We start from the raw sequence: 24088 nt of genomic DNA, 5'->3' as shown, positions 1-24088 counted from the left end.
TTCCTCTCCTTGCCACCTCTGATAAGAGCAAAGGTTCCCTCATTCCCCCTTGCCTCTTCCCTTCCATATCATTGCAATAACTCGTTGTAATAAAGAAAAATCTTATTATATGAAATATCTTGGCCTATTCCCCCTCTCCTTTTTCTTTCTCCCATTACTTTCCCTTTTTTCTATTGACTCCATTTTTACACCATATTTTATCTTCGAATTCAGCTTTCTCCTGTGCTTCAACTATAAAAGCTCCCTCTACCTGCTCTATTAGCTGAGAAGGTTCATATGAGTATTATCAGTGTCATTTTTCTATGCAGGAATACATGCAGTTCATCATTAAGTCCCTTATATTTTCCCCCCTCTCTTCCAATCTCCATGCTTCCACCTGAGTCCTGTATCTGAAGATCAAACCTTCTGTTCAGCTCTGCCCATTCCAAAAGGAACATTTGAAATTCCCTGGTTCATTGAAAGTCCATCTTTTTCCCTGGAAGAGGACATTCAGCCTTGCTGGGTAGTTCATTCTTGGCTGCATTCTAAGCTCTTTTGCCTTCCGGTATATTGTATTCCAAGCCCTACGAGCTTCCAATGTAGTTGCTGCTAAGTCCTCTGTGATCCTGACTGCAGCTCCCTGGTGTTTGAACTGTGTCCTTCTGGCTGCTTGTAATATTTTCTCTTTGACTTGGGAGTTCTGGAACTTGGCTATAATATTCCTAGGGGTTGGTTTTTTGGGATCTCTTTCTCGGGGGGCATTGGTGGATTCTCTCCATTTCTATTTTGCCCTCTGCTTCTAGAATATCAGGGCAATTTTCCTGTAGTAATTCTTTGAAAATGATGTCAAGGCTCTTTTCCTGATCATGACTTTCAGGTATTCCAATAATTTTTAAATTATCTTTTCTAAGTCTGTTTTCCATATCAGTTGTTTTTTCAATGAGATATTTCACATTTTCTTCTAATTTTTCATTCTTTTGGTTTTGAAGCATTGAGTCCTGCTTTTTAGTAAATTCATCAATCTCCCTGAGTTCTATTCTTTGTCTGAAGGATTTGTTTTCCTCAGAGAGTTTTCTTATCTCTTTTTCCATCTGGCCCATTCTGCTTTTTAAAGCATTCTTCTCCTCTATAACTTTTTTGAACTGTTTTATCCATTTGACCTAAGCTGGTTTTTAGCATGCTATTTTCAGCCTCTTTTTGGACTTCCTTGACTAAGCTGCTCACTTCATTTTCATGTTTTTCTTGCATCTCTCTCCTTTCTTTTCCCAGTTTTTCTTCTAACTCCCTCATTTGATTTTCAAAGTCTTTTTTTGAGCTCTGCCATAGCCTGATCCCAGTTTCTGTTTTTCTGGGAGTCTTTAGATGCAGGAGCTTGTGTTTCCTCATCTTCAGACTGAGTATATCCGTCCTTCTTGGGATCATAGATAATATATTTCTCAATGGTGTTCCTCTTTTTTCTCTGCTTGCTCATTTTCCCAGCCTAAGCCTGTTTTGGGGGTGCTTCCTGAGCTTTTGGGACACTCCCACAAGGGTCTCAGTGTGTGAGGCTCTGTCCTCCCTCCTGGTCTGTGAATAACCACATGCACCCCCCTCTGCCACGGGGGGACCTAGACTGGGATCAGGATCTGAATGTGGTCAGAACCCCAGAGTCCTGTTCCAGAGGCAGAGGACAGAGCTCTGCAGTCTCTCTTCACTCCCCTCCCTCAGCTCAATGGGCCTGCTTCTGTTCCTGGATCTGGGCTGCCATGCTGCTGGCTGTGTGCCCTGAGGGCTGGGCTCCACGTGCTCGCTCTGGCAGAGGTCCCCTGCTGTTTCCCCACTTTGTGCCCGGTGCTCCCCAGGGTGAGCTCAGGAGACTTCCCCGCTACTGTGAGCTGGGGCTTCCAGTGCCCTGGGGCTGCCTCGGGGAGGCTGAAGTTCTTTCCCTCTGACAGGCTGCCCCTCTGGTGGGCCGCCCCTCCGACCCCGGGGAGCAGAGCCTTTCTGCTCTTTTCCAGGTTACCTTGAGTAGGAGAACTGCCTCTCTGGGTCCCTTTGTGGGTTCTGAATCTCAAAAGTTTAGTTAGAGTCCTTAGCTTATGAGTTTTATCAGAGAGCGCCTAAGACTCAATCCTTTCTTGTCGCCATCTTGGCTCCGCCCCCCAGAATAATAATTCTTAAGTCATCTTACTTGGAAACAACTGTATTGTATGCTATTTGTTACATCTGAAATTCAGAACACCTGGATGCAAATTATTTGACTTCACTTAAAGATGTTCCAATTGTTTTTAAAAGGATCCAGGAAGTAAGGATTGTTGTCCATATTATTTGAACATAGATAAAAATTTTGTGTTTTTTTTCCAAAATACTCTTTTGGTAAGCCAGTGTGAGATTATAGTTAGTATTTGATCCTTGTGAGTTGAACTCACCTAAAATTTTGATTATTTGGAATTTGCTATTTAAGATCTTATAGAACTGTTGAATTGACATTATTCAGTCTGACTTCAAGTATTATCAGCAAAGGAAATGTTGTTTCATCAGTGGTCTATTAACCAGTAACCCTACCAGGTTTTGACTATGACACTGCAGGTGACAGGTTCATTGGTACAAGGTTAGAAGAGCAGCTGTCCAGCACATTTTTGAGGTTGTATTCTTTTGACTGAATTTCCCAAATATGACATTATGGAAATGTCTCACCCAGAGGACTTAAAGCCTGGGTCAAGGTATTTGGCCATTCACGTGACCTCTGTCTAGAGATTAACATCTAAATAATTGAAGAAATTTTCCTTTTCTTATGTCCCTTATCTTTATGGTAAATTTCTATGATCATGTCAGGTGATTAATACTAAAATCAAGTATAAAAATTCTGTTCTGATTGCCAACTAGGCTAGTGTGTAGTTTTGGCATATGTGGTCAGCCACATGTTGCTGTAGTCTGTTTTAAAATCTGGTTTGGGGTTTGTTTGTTTTTTTTTGGCAAAGCCACAGAGTTAAATGATTTGCCCAAGGGCACACAGCTAAATAATTATTACATGTCTGAGGACAAATTTGAACTCAGGTCATCCTGTCTTCAAGACTGGTGCTCTAAAAGAAAATACATTTTTAGTTAATTTTTCATTCATTTTTTTAAAAAACTACAAAAGGTTAAATTGTTTTTATTTGTACATTGCTTATTGAAAAATCTGTTTTAATGTGGTTACCAAATGTATATATTTCAAGCTCAAAATTAATTTAGTAGATCTTTAAGTAATTCATTTTTGCAGTGAAATTCTCATTTTTATGGAAACTTATTTTGCTGAATAAAATAGCATCCTCCAAACAAGGAAATTAATGATTAAAAGGAATAAGATAATGTTAAAAACAAAATTAGATTAATTATTTTTTTGTAATGAATTTTTTGTGTATATCAAGATATGGGCATATTGGTAATGTCAGTGGGCAAGTCAAAATATAAATTGTCAGGGGTAGATAGGTGGCACAGTGGATAGTGCACCAACCCTGGAGTCAGTAGGACCGGAGTTCAAATCTGGCCTCAGGGACTTATTAATTACCTGGCTGTGTGACCTTGGGCAAGTCACTTAACCCTATTGCCTTATAAAAACAAACCAAAGAAAAGAAAGAAAGAAATCCCTAATTGGGGTCACAAAAAAGTTGTAGCAACAAAATATAAATTGTCATGATCTAAGAAGTTACAGAGTTATTTCCGGATGATGAAAATATAAGTTTTGATTTGTTTAAAAACTGTGCTAAGAAGTTCTTCTACTAGAAATGAAGATCTTTACAAGTGACCTGAAGGGGACCTCTAGAACATCTAAAGCCATAACAGCATCAAAAGGACTCCAGAAGATGACTGAATTGTCTTTGCTGTTTTTCATTTATTTGTACAAGTTATTTAATCAAAGGGGACTGCCCCATTTTGATCTCTGTAACTTTCCCCTTAATTCTGTAAATGCATCATTCATACTCATGCCCCCTACACCTTCTAGACAAGACCTCATGTTTGCCTGCCCATTTTTCTAGTGATCCTAGGTTTCTAAGAAATACTTTCTCTCCTTCAATATGCCCCTCATCTTTTTTTCTATTCCTTTTTAGCTGATCTATTGCTGATAAAATGACATCAGCTGTGATCAAAATGGAAGAAAATGTTAAGTATAATAAGAATCTCTTACCTATAGTCCTAGAAAAAAAGGAGACTGATTTCTTCAAAAGAGTACCCAATCTTCATGTAGTAGTCACCTTAGTAAGAAATGAAGACTCCTAGGTATCTCCCCTATATTAATTGCAAACTCAGGAGGACAATGATAGGATGCTGGAAGACTTGTCCTACCAGGAAGAGACAACAAGAAATCAGATAGTATTATACAAGCTTGATATAGCCTTTAAGGTGTAATTTTGGGCAGAGACTTTGTGCAAGCTTCAGACCACAAGAGAGCTTAAGAATTTTTCCTCTTCTCTGTTTTTGTATAAAAGATTCACTCTTTGCCAGTTTGAGTGTGGTCAGTGCTTTGATAGCTACCACCTATAGGTTAGGGGTAAGATCTTAGAGAATAAAACTTAAAAATATCTAATCTATATTTTCTGCCATTTTATTTTAACCCTATATATTTTTAAAGTTTCGGTTTTTCAAGTTCACAGTACAAACACAGAGAATCCAATGGAACAAAAAGAAATACAAATATGATATTCATGCACCTTGTTTCACCTTGAAACTCATCTCCATTTCCCCATCTTTAGTTCCCTGTCCACTGGACTCTCCTTAGTGAAGGACTTTGTCACATCCCAATATTAGGTTGAAAGAGCTAAGGGAATAAAGTCCAACTAGACCGAGAATGGCCAATGTTCTAATGGTTGATGTGATCCAGAAATTGGGGGAAGTGATAGAATACTAGAGACCAAAGACCATGGAAGGAAAGAAGGAAGGAAAAAATGAAGAAAGGATAAAGGCAGGGAAGGAGGCAAGGAGGAAGGAGGGGGAGGATTCAGGGACCAACCATGTCTTATTTCTATATCCTCTTAAACATTTATCACCCTACTTTGCATCTTTTCTTTTTAATGCAGAACTACAATTTCACCAGTGTCTGGAACTTCCAATAAGAAATCCTTTTCTAATGAAGATCTTCAACTCTTCTACTGTTTATGGTTTTTTTTTTTTTAGGTTTGTTTTGCAAGGCAGTGGGGTTAACTGGCTTGCCCAAGGCCACACAGTTAGGTAATTATTAAGTGTCTGAGGCCGTATTTGAACTCAGGTCCTCCTGACTCCAGAACCAGTGCTCTATCCACTGCACCACTTAGCCGCTCTTATTTATATTCTTTTGCCTGAAGTTACTGAGAACTAAAATGAATTATTCAGGGAGACAATATTTTTCAAAGGCAACACTTGACACTAGTTATTCCTGATTGCCAAGTCCTTTTTCTTTTCATTTTGTCATGTTGTCTCTTTACACAGTGTTTTTTGTTTAGCCATTTCAGTCATGTCCAATTCTTAGTGTCCTCATATAGGATTTTCTTTGTGATTTGCCATTTCCTTCTTCAGCTCATTTTATAGATAGGCAACTAAGGCAGAGTTAAGTGACTTAGCCCGGGTCTTCCTGACTTCAGGTTCAGTGCTCTACACATAGTAGGTCATTAATAAATGATTATTGAATGAATCATCTTGCCCTATAAGTTTATATCACTGTGATATTAGCCAGAACTTCCAAAAACCTAATGATATTCAGACATCCTTAAAATATCTGGTACAAACTGCTCCCATTCAGTAGAACATTTAAAAAGAGTTAACCTCAATCTGCCATCTGCATGGCAGGTATAACAAAGGTGTGTTTTTGTTCAATCTTTTCTTTTCAGAGTTGAAACTTTCTCAAGTGACAGCTGCTCAGAGCCCCAGTTCAAGTTAAAAGAATTGAATAAAAAGGAAGCCTTGCCCATTGTCCCAACTTTATATACTACCCCACCTCCACCACCCACTGTCTCTCTTCCCCTCCCTAATTCTTCCTGAGGATTGGCTCTCAAAAATCTTCAGGGAAAAAAAATATATTTCACAATTTCCAGATCTAATTCATTCTTCTTTCTTTTGTCTATATAGATGTTGTAGCTTGAACCAGCAAGTCTATGATTTGGCTATGTTTAACAATACAATCTGCTTACAATACTTAAGCAGCTTTATATCCCTTTCTCTGGATAACTTTCTAAAACCTATAATCTCTAGATGGATTAAAGGATTTATCTTTGACAAATCCTATTTCTTGACATCAGTCTTTTCTAACATTTTTAAAGGAAATGTTTAAGGAAAAAACCAAGGTCCATTCAAATGAAAACTAGGGCAACATCTCCCAATCAGTACCTTAAGAGTTTAACATCTGATTTTATAAAGTGGGACTGGGAGTCAGAAAGAGTTTAAAGAAGCTGTTAATAGATATAGTTGCCAATAAGATTCTTTAAAATAAGGACTAGAACCTCACTATACTGTACCAAGAAGATGAAACGGCAGGAAATTTAAAGGATTTGGGATAATTTAGCCTAGAAAAGAGAAGGTAGGGTGAAACCTGACAACCTTCAAATATCAAATGACCATTATAGAAAGGTTACTGAGTCACTATTCTCCATCTTCAATGGAATTAAGCTCAAATGATAGTAAGGTAGAATTTAATTATACATAATTAAAATATAGGGTTTTTGTTGTTTTGTTTTGTTTTTTTTACTGTTTAGATGACTAAATATTGAGAAATTACCAACAAAGGCTGTGGAATCTCTACTCCAATAAAAGTGCTGTCCTGAAGCCAGAATGGGACAAATGGTCTCTTAGAATCATTCCCATATAGATGAGTAGTCAAAGGTCAAAGCACATGAGTTTTAGAGTAAAGGGTTTTAGAAGACAAAACACAATTTACCAGCAACCATTTGAAATGCTCTTTCCCTAAGAAAAAGGCTTAAGATTTCTCCTTATCCAGAAAATTGTCCAAGATAACAAAAAACAGAAACTGTGAAGACAAGCTTATTAATACACTGTTGGTAGGGTTGTAAACTGGTCTGATTATTTGGGGATACAATTCAAAATCTTTTTTTATTAAAAAGTCTCTAAACTGTCAATTTTCTTTAATTTGATGACCCCAACTACTAGGTATATACTCCATCAAAAACCAAAATCAGTCACATAAAATCCAGTTAATAGTAGGTGCCAAAAATGAGAAACAAAAGTTACACATTGATTGAGAATGGTCATCATTAGTTATTATGACCAAAATTGTAGCAGGCAAAGAAAATGTGTTGTGTGAATATAGAGAAAAGGGACTAGACTTATGATTTCATTGGCATAAAGTGAGAAAACTCTGTGCCAGTGCAGGTTCTTCTTTGTGGCTTTTAATCTTAGATACCTAGAGCTCTAAAAAGTGTAAGGCTGTTAAAATTGCTAAGGATGTCATAGTTACTATTTGCCAAGGGAAAGACTGCAACCCTAAATTCAAGACTAGTGCTTTATTCTCTATATCAGTAGTATCAAAGTCAAATAGAAATAGATTCCTGTGGGCCATATATTGACTTAGAAAAACCACATTATTTATGCTTTATTGTATTTTTATTTATTTTGTTACAGTTACCATTTACACTGTAAAATAGTTCTGAGGCATTCTGGGGTTTTACTGGACTCTTGGATCTCCACCCCCCCCCACTTACTCTGCCTCTCCCAGAGTTAACACCTCTGTCCTACACTATGTTGCCTTTTTAATAATAATATTGCAAAATGAGAAACAATGAATTTAAGGAATTTGGAGAAAAAATGGGAAGACTTAAGATTGTTGCAAAATAAAATGAGCTGAACCAGGAGATAATTATACATATGACCACAATATTATAATAAAAGCGATAGAATAATAACTAGTAACTTTATAGAGCATTAAGATTTGTAAAAAAAAAAAGGGCAGCTAGGTTGTGCAATGGTTAGAGCACCAGCCCTGGAATCAGGAGTACCTGAGTTCAAATCTGGCCTTAGACACTTAATAATTACCTAGATGGGTAGCCTTGAGCAAGCCATTTAACACTATTGCCTTGCAAAAAACCTAAAAAAAAAAGATTTGAACAAAAGCTTTACAAATATTATCTTGTTTTATCCTCCCAACAACCAGGAGGGAGGTGTTGTTATTGCTGCAGTTGTTCAATTGTTTCAGTCATGTTCAACTTTTTGTGACCACTCCACCCACCCATTTGGGGTTTTCTTGGCAAGATAATGGTAGTGATTTGCAATTTTTTTTCTTCAGCTGTTTTTACAGATGAGGAAACTGAGGCAAACAGGGATTAAGTGAATTGCCTGGAATCATCCAACCATACGTGTCAGAGGCCAGATTTGAACTTAGATATTCCTGATACCAGGTTCAACATTCTACATAACTACCTATGTAATATAAAGAAATGTAAAGAAAAACAACCCCTTAAAAACATCACTTGTACAAAAATATTCATAGTAGCTCTTTTTGTGGTAGCAAAGAATTGGAAATCAAGTGAATATCCATCAATTGGGGAATGAACAAATTGTAGTATATGTATATTATGGAACACTATTATTCTATTTAGAAACCAGGAGGGATGGGAATTCAGAGAAGCCTGGAAAGACTTGCATGCTGGACGAGATGAGCAGAACCAGAACACTGAACACCATAACAGCAACATGGGAGCAATGATCAACCTTAATGGACTTGACCATTTCATCAGGGACAATTTCAGGGGATCTTCAATGGAGAATGCCATCTGTATGCAAAGAAAGAACTGTGGAGTTAAAACAAAGAACAAGGACTATTACCTTCAATTTAAAAAACAAAAGTTGTCTTATGTACTATGTAATTTTGCTATCTCTTATATTTTATATTTTCCTCAAGGATATGATTTTTCTCTCAACACATTCAATTTTGATCAATGTACAGCATGGAAACAATGTAAAGATTATCAGACTGCCTTCTGTGGGGGGATGGGGAGGGAAAGGAGGTTGAGAGAAAATTGTAAAATTCAAAACATTACCCAAAAATGATAGGTAGAAGCTACTATTGTATATAATTGGAAAACAAACAAAATATTTATATTTTTTAAAAAAGAAAAATAACCTTTAAATTCAGTCAAACTCAAATTAATTTCAATGACCAATCTTTGTTTTGAACTTCTGATGAAATACAATACCTTCTTTTTATAGAAAAGTATGGAACTTTAAGTATAGAATATTATATGTGCAGTCAGATATAGTTGCCTTGGTTGGTTTTGCTTAGCTATCCTAATGAGAAGGGCTCATTAGGCAGAAAAGGGATAGTATAACAGGATGACTGTGATGTAAAAATAAATAAACAAATGAATGAATAAATAAATACATAAACAAATAAATAAAAGTATCTATAAAACTTAAATCCATCAATCTGAGTTGGAAAATTTAGCCTCTTGGGATCAAATACAGTCCCCAGAGTCTGAGCACATATGATCTCAACTCAGGTTTGATTTGACCAACAAGTAAGGAGACATTAGGTAATACAGTGGATACAGGCTTGCAGTCAGGAAGATTCTGAGTTCAAATTCAACTTCAGACATTTGGGTATCAAATAGGTTGGAATCTCTCCTTTCTTTAGTGCAAATGCTCCCTCTGTTAATTTATATTATAGCTCCATCCCTGAATAGTCATTCATACATCATTGTGAAACATGTACACATATGTAACAGGTTGTTTTGGCTCTTTCCTATTGAATACTCAAAAATACTTTTTATTAAGATAACTCATTTATATTCTTGCAAATAAAAGCCTTAGCTCTGTCTCACTTTCCAGTTCTCTCTTCAGCTGAAACAATCATTTAAGCTTCATTTTGCACTTATCAGGTTTCTCCACTATTCCCTCAACATCACATTTTTATCACCTTGTTTAACTTCTTCAACTAGTTTTAAAAGACAGTTATTGATTTCTGGTCATCATCTTAGCGAGCAGTTTCTCCAGAAGAAGAGACTAAGTATCTAAGAAGGTCTTTAAATGACAGATACACCTCTTGCCTAAATTCAAAGTCTTTCGATGTGTTAGTCACTGTCACAAGTGGCATGCTTAGGTATAGTTTTTAAGAATTGGGGGGGGGGTCACATGATACCCTGATATGGTATCAAAGAATGCCTTTAACAGAAGGTAATTGGGATAAATATAATAAAACACATGAACTTCTTAGAACATGGGGTTGAGGAGGGCAGGGAACCACATTATTAGTGGAGATACAAAGGATTCTGTTTTCAAGCAGTCTTTATCTTTAGGTAAGAGAGTGATGTAGCACCACAGAGTCCATATTAGACACATCTGATGCTGGGACTGCTATTTTTCAACGTTATTTTTTCTTCCAAAGTGTCAGAAACTTTTTTGTCCCAAGAGATATCTTAAGGGGTCTGTTATGTGAGTCACTGGATACTGTATCACATAAAACCCATTATGTAACAGACTGTGGGCATCCATCCTGTCCTGGAAAGGGAAAAAGAGAATCATATAATGTTAAAGCTGGAGGAGGTTAGTCCAGTGGTTTTCAAATATTTTGATCTCGGGATCCTTTTACACTCTTTAAACATATTGAAGATGACCTCCCTCTCCAAACGCTTTTGCTTAATGTGGGTTATAGCTATCAAAATATATGGTATTAGACATTAAAATGAATAATTTTAATATTTATTAATATTTATTCATTTAAAAGTAATAACGAACCAATTACATATTTAAAGAAAAATAACTATGTTTTGCGTAAGAAAAAACATTTAGTGAAAAGAGAATCATTTTTAGTGCCTGGTTTAATATATGCTGGATTTTCCTATCTGCTTCTTCATTCAATCTGTTGTGCTATTGTTTGGATTCAGCCTTACACAGATACATAGTTGAAAAGGAAAAGGTATTTTAATAAGCAAATAACATCTTAATATTATTGCAAAAATAGTTTGACTTCCCAGACCTCCTGAAAGTCTTGGGGTTTTCAGAGGTCCTTGGACCATACTTTGAGAACTTCTGGTCTATTTTCATCCTCTTCATTTTATGGGTGAAAATACTGAGACTTGATAAAAGAAAGTGATTTGGGGGTTTTGGGTCTGACTTCTTCCAACCTAGGTAATGCTAAAATGGGAGACACTTCAAGCCCTCCCAACAAGTGGCCCATAATACAAACCCAGTACTCTCTCCTCTGTAAACTTATTATATAGTAAATATTTTGTAAAAAGTAAAGCACTATTTACATTTATAGAATTGATATTGATATGTGTATCAGAAATACATACATGTACATGCGTATATGTGGCTATATATTCATATATAGGGCAGCTAGGCAAAGCAGATAGAGCACTGGTCAGAAGGCCCTGAGTTCAAATTTGACCCTGAGATCAGATTTGACACTTAGCTGTGTGACCCTGGACAAGTCACTTAATCCTGATTGTCCTGATCCATTAGCTGACCACTGGACCCAGATGGTTCCTGAGGAGAAAGTGAGGTTGGTGACTTAGCATGGCAAATATTCAATCCCTGATGTCATGGTCTTCTTCAAGAACATGTATAATACAATAAAACAATTTGTGTGTATTATACATATTGTATAAATATCTGTAATATGTGTGTATATTTGCACATATATAAAATACAAAGGATAATTAGGTACATCTTTCCCAAAGTCCCAGCTTTAAAATTTCCCTTTTGTTGAGAATTACTGAAATAAAAATTTCCTAATGAGGAAATTGCTTCTACCCATTCATATTAATACCTGCTCTTCTATTTAAAATCTTCAAGAGTTGCCTAGAACACACCAGCTTAAACACAGGTGTCTTTAACTCTGTAGATGTGACTGGCTCTCTAGCCATCATTTAGTGTTGCCTCATTTCTGCTTTCCATATCAAGCTATTATGCTTCCCACTACTCCCAAGGGCAACTCTTCTGCCTGGCACACATCTGGTCTATTGACTCTTCTAAGTAGAAATGGTGGCATCAACATTAACCTCTATAACTTAATTATGTTACAATTACTTTAGCCTCAACCTGACTTCTCAATAGGGAAGGAGAGAAACATCACTCATATACAGTCATATTTATTTCCTTGTTTTTAAGGGAAGGAGTAATAACTTATATATAATCATACCCACCATAAATACAACACCATTTCTACATTATGAAGTGCTCATAAGCCATGCCTCATACATACACAGTGATATATTCAATGAGCATATCATAACTCTTTACATCCATGAATTTCAAGAAAATGCTATAAAACAAGAGTTTTCTTTGTCAACACCAGCATCATAACGGGTCTTTGTTATTCTTTGAATCTCAGACACCAAGTATGTCTATTTACATAAGATAACACATTCAATGATGATGATTTGGAGATAACAAGAAAAACTCCAAAGGGACTTACAGGTATTATTGAGATATACACAAACATGCACTCACATACATACATACATACATACATACACATAATATATGTGATATATGATGCTATAGTATCACATATGCCATATTTTGTGAACATACATATACATTTACATGTTCCAAGTTGGAAAAATGAAGGAATTGTTTTAATCCAACTTGATCCATCACTAGTACTCCATTTACTAATTGCAGCCTCAGAACTAGAAGGAAACTTAGAAGTCATCAAGTTCAACCCCTTATTTTACACATGAGGAAAATGAGACCCAGAAAGGTTAAATGATATACCCAAAGTCACAGAGGGCAGAGTTAGAATTTAAAAACAGCATTCATCATTCTTTCCATTATATCACTCTTTCTTACACTCTGAGTCTTCAATATCTTCATTGATCTTTATTATATTGTCATTCATCCAGTTCTGTGACTATGAAAAAGTTAATACCAATGTGAGAATTATAGGGTAGCAGAATGTCAGAGCTGGAAGGCACCTCAAAGGTCACCTCATTCAATCCATAGGTGTAGGAGTACCATACAACCTACCCAACAAGTAGTCATCCAGTCTTTGCTTGAAGACCTTGAGTGAGAGGGAGCCTGACTCCCAAGGAAGCCTACTCTATCATTAGATAGCTCTAATCATTAGGACATTTTTCTTTATATTAAATCTAAATTTCCTTCTTTGTAAATTCTATGCATTGTTCAAGGTTTTGGCCTCAGGGCCAAGTGAAATAATATAATTGAATCACATGATTATAAATATAAAGCTAGACAGGATCCTAGAATCAATTGAGCCCAAACTTCTCATTTTTATAGTAGAAGACACTAAAACTTTGAAAGGTTAGCTATGTAAATATGCAAGGGTCTAATCTATGTAGATCTTTCTCAGTCTCAGCTCATCTCCAGTGAGGAGGAGTCATCCTGAAGTGACTGAAGTGATTAAATTAATTCCATGGATGTCTTTTGCAGGCATTGCCTCAATAAGAGAAATCTGAAAGGTATGCCCTAGGATTCTATGGAAAAAATATCATGAACTTAGCATGATGTCAATAATAAAATCTGAATTCTGAGAAGAGTGAAAAAGGTTTGGAGCAGTCACTGTGGGGGATGAAATAGGAAGTCAATTAGAAATTAATAAATGGATTTCTGAATAGGAGTAAGGGATAAGTTGAAATTCACAGGATCAGACTTCAGGGTAGAAGTGAATTTACAGGTCATTTAGTTCAACCCCCCCCATTTTATAGATGAAGAAACTGAGGTTCCAGGAAGGGAAATGATTTCTTAAGGTCATACAAGGTAGCAAATGGCAGAGGCAATATTTGAATTGATCAAGTCAACATACATTTTTAAGCACTTACTAGTTATCTCTTCAACATAGGGCGCTCTGATGATATGAAAATCTTTGTAAAAATTTTGGCCCTCCCTACCAGAGAAGAAATTAATTCTTTTTTCCTTTATGAGGTAGTTTACAGTACCTGTGTCATCTGCTTAACCTGGGAAGTATTAAAAATCATATATATATATATATATAATATATATTACACATATATTAGTGAATATATTTTAATATAATTTAATTCTGAAAGTTTCACCAGACTTTGCCAACAGGGTCCATGACAAAAAAACAGGTTAAGAACCCCTCTTTTAGGTTCATATTAAGTCTTTTTCTACTTTCTACTCCAAAACCTTTATAGATGTCTTCCATTTCTTTGTCCAGGATCCTTCATTAAACATATTTGCAAATAAAATATTTGTAACATTTGGAAATTTTCTCTGAAAATCACTGCCTTTGTCCTTTTTAACCTCTTAACCTTTATATTCCTTTTCTTTCATATGTCCTGCTTTCTGTTATGAACAAGTTACATCTGCAATCTCTAGCTTACATCCAGTCAACCATCCAAATTTCTATAATCTCTTGGCAAGATAAATACAGAGGGACAAATGAGCTGGATCTAGAAGTGAACAGCAAACCAGATCCCATTTTGGAAATTACACCGTGCTTTCAATGATGCCAAATTGCTTTGTGCAAACTGCAGATTTGTTATAGGCCAGCAAATCAAGCCCATGATTAGAAAGAAATAAGACAACTGTTAAGTCACCTAACAACGAACAAAAAAGTTTATTTAATCATCACACAGGAAGTATATTCAGGAAGGATGCAGCACAAGAAAGTACAATCAGCAAGAACAGAGAACATGGAAGTATAATCAGTAAGATATAGAACAGGGAATTATATTCAGCAAGGATGCAGTACAGGTTCGGGTTCATGCAGCCTCCCTTGGTATATATTGACTTCTGTGGCAGTGGAATAACTATCAAGTCTGAAGAGCTCCTTAAAGGGCCGACCTTTTTCTGGCCTAGACAATTGGGAAGCCTTATCAACAGTTCAAATTGTAGTCAACCAAACCAATCAAGTCTTAGGGAAAGCTTCCTTGCCTGTGCTGTCAGGAGGGGGAGGGGAGAATGAATCCAGTCTTCCTGGCAGGGATAGCTAATGGTTATTACTCTTATATGTCACACCTTTACCCAAATCATTGATAAAAACATCACACTACAAAGAATTCCACTGAAGACCTACAAAGCTGAAACTGAACCCTTAAATACTAATTTTTGAGACTCTCCAATAAAATGTTAAAACCACCAAACTTTATTTTAATATGGCCTACATTTTCCCATCTTTTCTACAAAAAAAGAGAACCTTTATCAAATTCTTTGCTAAAATCTAATCAAGTTATAGTGATGTTTTTTACTACCTGAATAAGGTTTGGTAAATCTTTTAAAAATAAAATAAGTTTAGTCTAGCACAATCTATTTTTGATAAAGCTATCCTTAATGGTTTTGGCGGGGGGAATATTTCATTCTAGGAGACATTTTTGACCATGGCTAATCAGGAATTTCTTTTTTTCTTGAGTGTTTCTTCTATAAGGAATTTGTTCTTCTATTTAATTGAAGGGGAAGGTGGGAAAGAGAGAATAAGTTATAATTTATTGAAAAATCAAAATAAAATATCCTTTAAAAAACCATTTAAACTATGAATATAATTACAATTATGAGGTAGAACAAAGGACAGAATAAAAGGAAAACCAGCTGAGCATCCAATGCTCTATCTAATCTAATTCATTTTCCATTGGGAATATTTAAGCTCCTATCATATAAATATTTTCCTAAATAAACACAGTTAAAAAATTGGGGGAAATGTGCAGAATTGTAAAAATAAACCATTTAAATTTTTAATTTTCTATAATTTCCCTAGGAATTAAAGTCAAACTCATTGCCTTCTAGTTTCCTAATTAGATTCTTTTCTCTTTTAAAAATCAGAATATCTTCCCTTTTCCCATTCTATTCTTCACAGTTTTCTACATATTTACCATAACCCCCTTGCAAACAAGCTCACAAGCAGCAACAGGAAAAACCCCAGTAGTGTGAGTAGATTTGAGGAGCTTGCTGAAGAGCTATGCCATAACCATCTTTGCCTTGCTGTTTCCTTGTAGAGTCTCAATGTTTGCTCTCTTTTTCTTTAGTCTGCTCTCCATTTCTCTCATCTGACTCTTGCTTCTGCCCTCTTTGGATATGCTTACCCAGCAGCCTTTGCTGTAGCCATCCTTATTTCTATAGTTGTCTTTCATCCCCATAATCCAAGGGTCCTCCCCAAAATCCAAGGGTCCTAAACTAGTCCATGCTGCTCTCTCCCAGCAGTCTCTTATCTGAGATGTTATATGCATATAAGATATATATATATATATATATATATATATGTAGCTATCTATCTATCTATGTATATATATATATATATATATGTATGTATATGTACATGTATCCTCTGTACCTCTTATAGACTATGTGGATGAAGGAGGAAAGAGAGGCATAAGATTACTGATACCTTTTACAGATCTCCTCATATGTTCTTGGCAATAGAGCATGGGACTTTGAATGGACAAATGATCTAGACCCAGATTTCAATATGAGTCAATGTATGAAGGAGAAAGCATTATAAAGTGCTTACATTGTGCAAAGCACTATTTTAAGTGCTGAGAAGACAAATTCTTTTTCTCAAGGAGCTAACACTCTAATAGGGAGTAGTAACACATATAGAAAGTTTAAGCTGAAAGTTTGATGGGAAAGCACCACACATAGTTCTTACATTGAAGTGGCAAAAAACAAATAGCAATGAATCTTCTTTAGGATCATTTGCAATGATAAAATCTTATCCATTTCTGATGCTGAGAAATTTGAAGGTTCCAAGATTAAGAACTTGCTTTTTAGGTGTTTTAGTAGCTGTGGTTGCTTAGAAGGTAAGGTCTATAAAACCTGAAGAGACAGTTAGTTGCTGGGTCAAAAATTTACAAGGGGTGCCCTCCCTAATCAGTGTCTTTGTAAGGATTGGACTAGAATCAGGACTCATGGTTTGGAGAGAGCTACTTTTTCCAGGGATTCTGAGCTTCCCAACCATCAGCAGTAGTTGGTCAGCAGATAGACTTGGTGGTAGTAGAAATGGCAAGTCTGCTCTCCATACATTTACTCCTCTGGACAATGGCTTTGTTAAAACTGGACTGGAAGTAGACCTGGTCTCTTGGAGAGAGGAAGAATTCTGCTATTCCCATGACCCTTTGGCCTACCTGCCCCATTGGGAGTAGCTGGTGTTGGTGGGAATGGTAGACCCACTTCACCACAAGTTCTTCTCCCTTAGACAATTAAATTCTCCATAGTTAAGATGAAAATACAAATAACAGGTTGACATTTCTCAGTTAACCAATTCATCCTGAGCAAACATTTACTACATTTACTATCTCATAATGAAATTGCAAGCCGCCCAAAACCATGCCTCCTCTTAGGCAACCTCTTCAGCATAAAAGCATCTCATTATTGGAAAGAGATTGTTAAGGACTAGTGTGACCCAGAAAGCATCATCTATGTCCCTTAGAGAAGCAAGAGTTCTCTGGATATGCAGAGAAGTTGGAATTAGTACCACATAACCAACCACAAACAGAAACAAAATGAGTTCACCATTATGTACAAGTTTCCATCCTGGTTTTCATTTATGTGGTACTTGTCATCATAGCATCTAATATATAACAAAATAAAGTACATATCAAATGATTAAAATGAAAAGAATAATGGGAGAGGAAGGCAGCTTAAGAAGTTTAGGTGATGTCAATCTTCTTGTTGTTGTTGTTGTTGTTCTTTTTTAAACAGGCAGATTCTCCTGCATGAAGAATGCGACATCTGGAAAGTTTCCACTTGTAAATTCCAGATGTTCTTTCTTTATCTGTGAACAAGAGAAATTTTGCATTTAAAAAATGAAACTGACCATTCATACTTTTCACTCAAAAGCAACAAAACATATTTCCTTGGATTTCATTCTCTTTTCCCCCAGAAGTATCCCCTAAGAAAGCAGACATGGAAAATTTACACTCAAAAGAATGACTCCCCTTAGGAATTTTCCTTTTAATTGGGGGTGGGGGGAGGATTTGGACAGTCACCTGCATGAAGTCTCTTATAACTCTTATGACTAATCAGTAGTATCTAGGGGACCAAAGGTTGATCTGGAGAAAGTCCATATGAATTTTATTCATACCAGTCCAGGTTGGTGAGTTATTCATCTAGTCTCTGATTCTTTTTCATAAAAGTACCATAATTTCTATTTAAAATATAGGACTATAACATATAAGCTGAGAAAGCTTATTCTTCAAAAATAATAACATTTCTATTGAATATTATGTTTTAATCAATTATTGAATAATTATTATGTACTAATTAATATATAATTATTAATACTAATTAATGCTAGTACTAATTAATAATGTATAATTGTGAATACAACAAGAGGCAATAAACAAAAATAATTCCTGATTTCAAAGTTCTTACATTCTAATGGGAAATTATACAAATATATACAAATATGCAAAATAAATACAGAGCTGATGACAGGGAGCCTTAAAGGGAAAGGCATTAATACCTAGGAGAACAGGAAATGCCTCCCATAGGAGAGAACACTTGTTATTGCTGTTATTATTGTCCAGTTGTGTTTGTCTCCCATTTGGATTTTGTTTTAGTTTTTTGGGCAAAGATACTGAAATGTTGACCATTTCCTTCTCCAAATCATTTTATAGATGAGGAAACTGGGGCAAACAGTGTTAAGTGACTTCCCAAGCTGCTAAGTATCTGAGGGTCTTCCTGATTCTAGACCCATATTTTATCCACTGCACCATCTAAATGGTACTTAAACTGAGGATTAAAAAAAGCTGGTATTCCAAGAGTCAGAAGGAAAGAGAGAGATTATTCCAGGGACAGGGGACACCCTGTAAAGGTACAGAACAGGAGATGTGATTTTGTGTGGAGGAGGTAGGAAGGGTACAAGGCAATTCTTCACAATAACCTAATGAAATATATGATACAATTATTATAATCCCAATTGCAAGATATGAAAATTAAGAAGTGGTGTACCAAAGCCAGTTTGATAGGCTAAAAGGAGATTGTTCAATGTTCAGTGTAAGCATTTACATCTGGGAAATCAACAAAGGTTATATAAATCAAGGCTTAATTTATTGTTTACGTGATTGCCAGATTTAAGAAAGTGAGGGGAAAACTATTAATAATATAGATTAAACTTAAAAATGTGTGTCACATTTCTCCCAGAGTCAGTTGTTAAACATTTGCCATTTGGAACTATTGCCAAAGGGTTATAAAACTGTGCATACATTTGATCCAATAATACCACTACCAGGTCTGTATTCCAAAGAGATAAAAGAAAAAGGAAAGGACCTATTTGTACAAAAATATTTATAGTGGTTCTTTTTGTGATGGCCAAGAATCGGAAATTGAGGGTATGCCCATCAATTGGGAATAGTTGAACAAGTTGTGGAATATGAATGTAATGGAAGACTATTATGCTATAAGAAATGATAAGCAGGATAATTTCAGAAAAATCTGGACTTATTTGAATTAATGCAAAAGGAAGTGAGTAGAACTAGAACATTGTACACACCAACTACAATACTGTATAATGATAAAGTATTCTCAGTTATACAGTGATCCAAGACAATCTCACAGGGCTCATGATGAAAAATGATATTCACCTTCAGAGAAAGAATTGGTGGAAACCAAATGCACATCAAAGTATACTATTTTTTACTTTATTTTGTGAGTTTATTTTTTGTCTGTTTTCTTTCACAACATGACATATTTTGCATGATTCCATATATATATATATATATAACCTATATCAAATTGCTTATTGTCTCAGGGAGAGAATTTAGAATTTGATATGTTAAAAAAAACAAATATTAAAAATTGTTTTTACATGTAATTGGAAAAAAATTAAATATTATTAAAATAAAAACAAAACAAAAACTATTTACCAAGACAGTGCTCAAACTAAGACTCAGAGTGTTAATGTAATTTTCTCTGGATAACTGTCAATTTGAATTCTTCGGAAACGTTAATGTTCTCACACTTCCAATCAGTAGAATGTTGGTGCTAAAAATTGAATCTTTATTTCCCTAAAATTGGGCATCATCAAATGAACTTTGAAACTATTTAGGCTGTTCCCTTCCCTGTCCAACTTTGTGCCAAGTTTATTCATCATCCATTAGCAGTATCTATTCAAGATAAATATATATAATAACCTAATGGGGAAAAGGCATTTCTTTATTCATTTGGCTATCCATATATAATAAGCTAGTGAGGAAAAGGGATTTCTTTATCCATTTGGTTTTCTTTGATATTGTGTGTATAAAATAGATAGATAGATAGAAAGATAGATCTATCTCTATATATATACATATATATGTATATATATAAACAGAGAGAGAGAGAGAGAGAGAGAGAGAGAGAGAGAGAGAGAGAATAAACTCTTATGGGCCATTTTGGGGAGGTTCCAAAAACATTCCAAAGCTTGATTCTATCTATTCAGTGTCAATCACAAAAATTAGCAGCTAGAGAACCTCATCATAAATAGGGAATCCCTCTTTTATTCATATTGAACATTCTCCATGAAAATGGAAACTACCTTTAGTAAGCATGCATCTCTGTTTCAAATTTCACTGGGCATTTATAATAAAAAATTCAATGAATGATTACCTCTGTTATATTTTTCAAGGAATGCTGTATGATTTAGCCCTTTGAATAGCTTTCGTTAGTTAGATATCTCTATAGTAGTATCTATTAGCACTATCTACTCCAAAGAGCAAAGAATCAAGGGGGCTCAGTGGATAGAGTTCTGGATCTGGATTCAAATCTAGCCTCAGATATATTTACTATACCACTAGGTAAGTCACTTAACTTCTGTTTGCATCAATTCACTAGAGGAGGAAATGGCAAACCACTCCAGTGTCTTTGCCAAGGAAAAAATTCTATGGGGTCACAAAGAACTGGACATTGAACAGTGACTCCAAGAGAAGCAGATATGCACATGTTAAGTATAATCAGACTGCAATACATTACAAATGATTAGTTAGGTGAGAGAAGTGGCAAACAGAATGTCAGCAGGGACAGCTATAGATACGGTGGATAGAGCACCAGCCCTGGAATCAAGATGACTTGAATTCAAACTCAGTCTCAGATATTTACCAGTGGGCATATCACTTAATCCTGATTGCCTCAAAAAATGTTATGAGAGAAATGTATGCATGAAAAAAGATACTGCTATTGAAAGATATATTCAATCGTTTTCTTTCTGATGCTTCTCACTATATCAAAGCTAGAAGACACCCCAGTAATCTATTTCAGTCTCCTTATTTTAGAGCTGAGGAAATAGAATTCCAGAGAAGAGAAGAGAACTGATTTGTCAAAAAGGTTAATATTAGGGGCAGAATTAGAAACCAGTTCCTCTAAATTCAAATTCAGGGCTTTTTTTTCCAACAGATTATTGAAATGATCTCTGATTTGATCTCCCTGCCTCAAATCTCTTCCCTCTTCAGTGATTTTTCCTACAGCATAGATCTGACTATGGCATTTCCCTACTCAATAACCTCCACTGTCTATGGCTCCTAGAGTCAAACTCAGATTTGATTGATTAGGTTTTAAAGCCCTTGTGACAACTTTGTTTTACTCTAACTTTTCAGTCCCTTTAAACACTTCTCCATTTCCTACCATCAGACCCAGCCAAACTAGCCTTCTCTCCATTTTCCATCTCTTTGACTTTGCACTAGATGCCCTTCATGCTTATGATACACCCCCTCCTCTCTCTTGTCTCAGTATCCTCTGTTTCAAAGTTCAGCTTAAGTACCATCTTCTACTTGAAGCCTTTCCTGTTATTCCCAGCAGCTAGTGCCCTCCCTCTGAAAAGAGGAGAGTGAAGAAAGGTGTGACGATTGAGAGAACTGAGAGGCCATGTCATGAACTCTGATTCCATCTTCTGCTGCCATTTATTATTTCATAAAAGTAGGTAAGTGCAATTAATCAGAATCTCCCAATTTGGGGAAAGAAAAGACATCAAAACCCATTTGTCCCCTCCCAACTTGACCAAAATTCATTCTCTTCACATTCTAACTTGGAAAATCCACCATCTTTCTATAGAAATCAATGACCAAATCTTGCATTCTGGTTTATATCCTGTTAATTATTGTCTTTTAATGCATAAAAATCTATCTTCCCCTATATTCAGTATCCTGTGCCAGGCAGAGTAGGCCAGGTCTCAATTTGTAATGCAATTGCCAAATACTGATTAATAAATCAGTATGCTCAAAAGTATGGATATTTATTTTCTGTTATTTCAGATTTCACCTGCCACACCTCTCAAACTATCTTGTATTTAATTGTATGTATTTATTCTCTTTTTTTGGAGGCAATTGGGGTTAATTGATTTGTCCAGGGTCACACAGCTACTAAGTGTCAAGTGTCTGAGGCTGCATTTGAACTCAGATCCTCCTAATTTCAGGCCTAATGCTCTACCCACCACACCACCTAGCTGCCCTTATTATTCTATTTATATAGAGGAAGCTAGGTGACATAATAGATAGAAAGTTGGACTTTTGAGTCAGGAATAAAGTTCAATTTGAACCTCAACACTTAGTAGCAGTGTGACTCTGGATAAGTCACTTAATCTGTCTGCTTCAGTTTCTTTATTAAAGTAAAGATAGTAACAGTGCCTACCTACCAGGTTTGTTGTGAGAACAAAATGAGACATTATTTGTTAAGCAATTTGCAAATCTTACAATACTATGTAAATACTACCTATCATTATTTTTTCTATGTATACTTATATGTATCCTGTTTTCTCCCTGTTGGAAATAAGTCACTTGTGAGCAGGCATTGTTTCGTTCTTTGAATTTGCTTTTCCAATGTCTAGGTAAGAGTCTGGCACATGGTAGATGCTTAATAAGTGTTTGTTACTGATTGATATTTTACATATTTTACATCATCCTTCCCTCTGTTTGTCCACTTTTACAATGAAGTCACCAAATATCATAGTATATATTGACATAATTTAGAATCTCATCAAGCTCTTGAAAATTTCTCTCCTTTCTCATCCTCTATAGCAGACATTGGCTCAGAAGCTGCAATTATTTTCATGATAGACTTTTTGAAAATATTTATCTCCATTATGAAGATTATGATAGGACCAAATGTCCATAAATTAGACTTTCTTGATGTCTTTATTTTTTTAATTTAATATTTATTCTCATTTGGTACAAATAATGTTTTTACATTAATAAAATATTCTTGTTTAAGAGTAAACGAAATACCCCCTCCCCCCATAAATAGACTTGCTTGAGCGATGAAGTAAAGAGGAGAGAAAAAAAATAATAGTAATAATTGTAGGTATGGCCAGGTGGCACAATGGATGGAGCACCAGCCCTGGAGCCATGAGCACCTGAGCCCACATCCAGCTCCATGCACCCAACAATCACCCAGCTGTGTGATATGCAAGGCACCTGAACCCCACTGCCCTGCAAAAACCTAAAAAAAGAAAAAAAAGACCCAAAATAAAATAAAATAGTAATAATAGCAGGGGTGGCTGGGTGGCAGACAGAGCATTGGCCCTTGAGCCAGGAGCACCGGGATTCAAATTCGGCCTCAGACACCCAACAATCACCCTGCTATGTGGCCCCAGGCAGGCCACCCAACCCAATTTGCCTGCACCCCCCCAAATAATAATAATAATAAAAAATGTGCTTGAGTCTTTGTTCCAACACCAACAACTCTGTCACGGGTGGATCACATTCTTTATGATAAGTCCATGGCAAAAGTTACTTCCATATTTTTCCACTGTTGCCATTGCTGATCGCAACTCCCTCCTTTTGTATTTCTCCACTACCATGTACTATATTTTCTCTCTCCTTTCACTCTGATTCTGCTGTAGGGTAGCTGAGTGGCACAGCAGACAGATCCCCAGCTCTGGGCCCAAGAGGCCCTGAGCCCCCATACCACCCCTTAGGCCCAGCATCTACCTGGCCCTATGGTCCCGGACAGGCCTTCCAATCCCAGTCCCTTGCAAGAAGTAAAAAAGAAAATGTGAAAATGTGTTATATCTGACCACTCTCCCCCCATGGTCCATTCTCTTCTCCATCACTCACATACCCCCCCTTCCCCCTGTTCCCCCCCTTCTTACTCCGGATGCCTATACCCCATTGAGTATATGTGCTGTTTCCTCTCCTAGCCACCTCTGATGAGAGCAAAAATTCCCTCATTCCCCCTTGCCTCCCCCCTTCTATATCATTGCAATAGCTCATTATAATAAAGAAAAATCTTATTATATGAAATATCTTGGCCTATTCCCCCTCTCCTTTTTCTTTCTCCCATT

The 24088-nt window shown here is 36.1% G+C and overlaps 1 protein-coding gene across 2 annotated transcripts in view; it reads right to left on the bottom strand.

The window, feature by feature from the left end:
- Positions 1–16133: 16133 nt before the first annotated feature.
- AGTPBP1 (ATP/GTP binding carboxypeptidase 1) overlaps positions 16134–24088 on the bottom strand; it is a 235238-nt gene continuing 227283 nt past the window's right edge. The window contains exon 27 of one of the 2 annotated variants that reach the window (XM_074196612.1): positions 16134–17611. In XM_074196612.1, the coding sequence (XP_074052713.1) occupies positions 17487–17611 (125 nt within the window). In that variant the 3' untranslated portion in view covers positions 16134–17486. The remainder of the gene's footprint in view (positions 17612–24088) is intronic. The other variant, XM_074196615.1, reaches the window with a different exon arrangement.

This window comes from Macrotis lagotis, chromosome 8 (genome assembly GCF_037893015.1).
Source record: "Macrotis lagotis isolate mMagLag1 chromosome 8, bilby.v1.9.chrom.fasta, whole genome shotgun sequence".
Taxonomy (NCBI): domain Eukaryota; kingdom Metazoa; phylum Chordata; class Mammalia; order Peramelemorphia; family Peramelidae; genus Macrotis; species Macrotis lagotis.
Note: the sequence above shows the minus strand (reverse complement) of the source record. Positions and strands in the feature narration are given on the sequence as shown.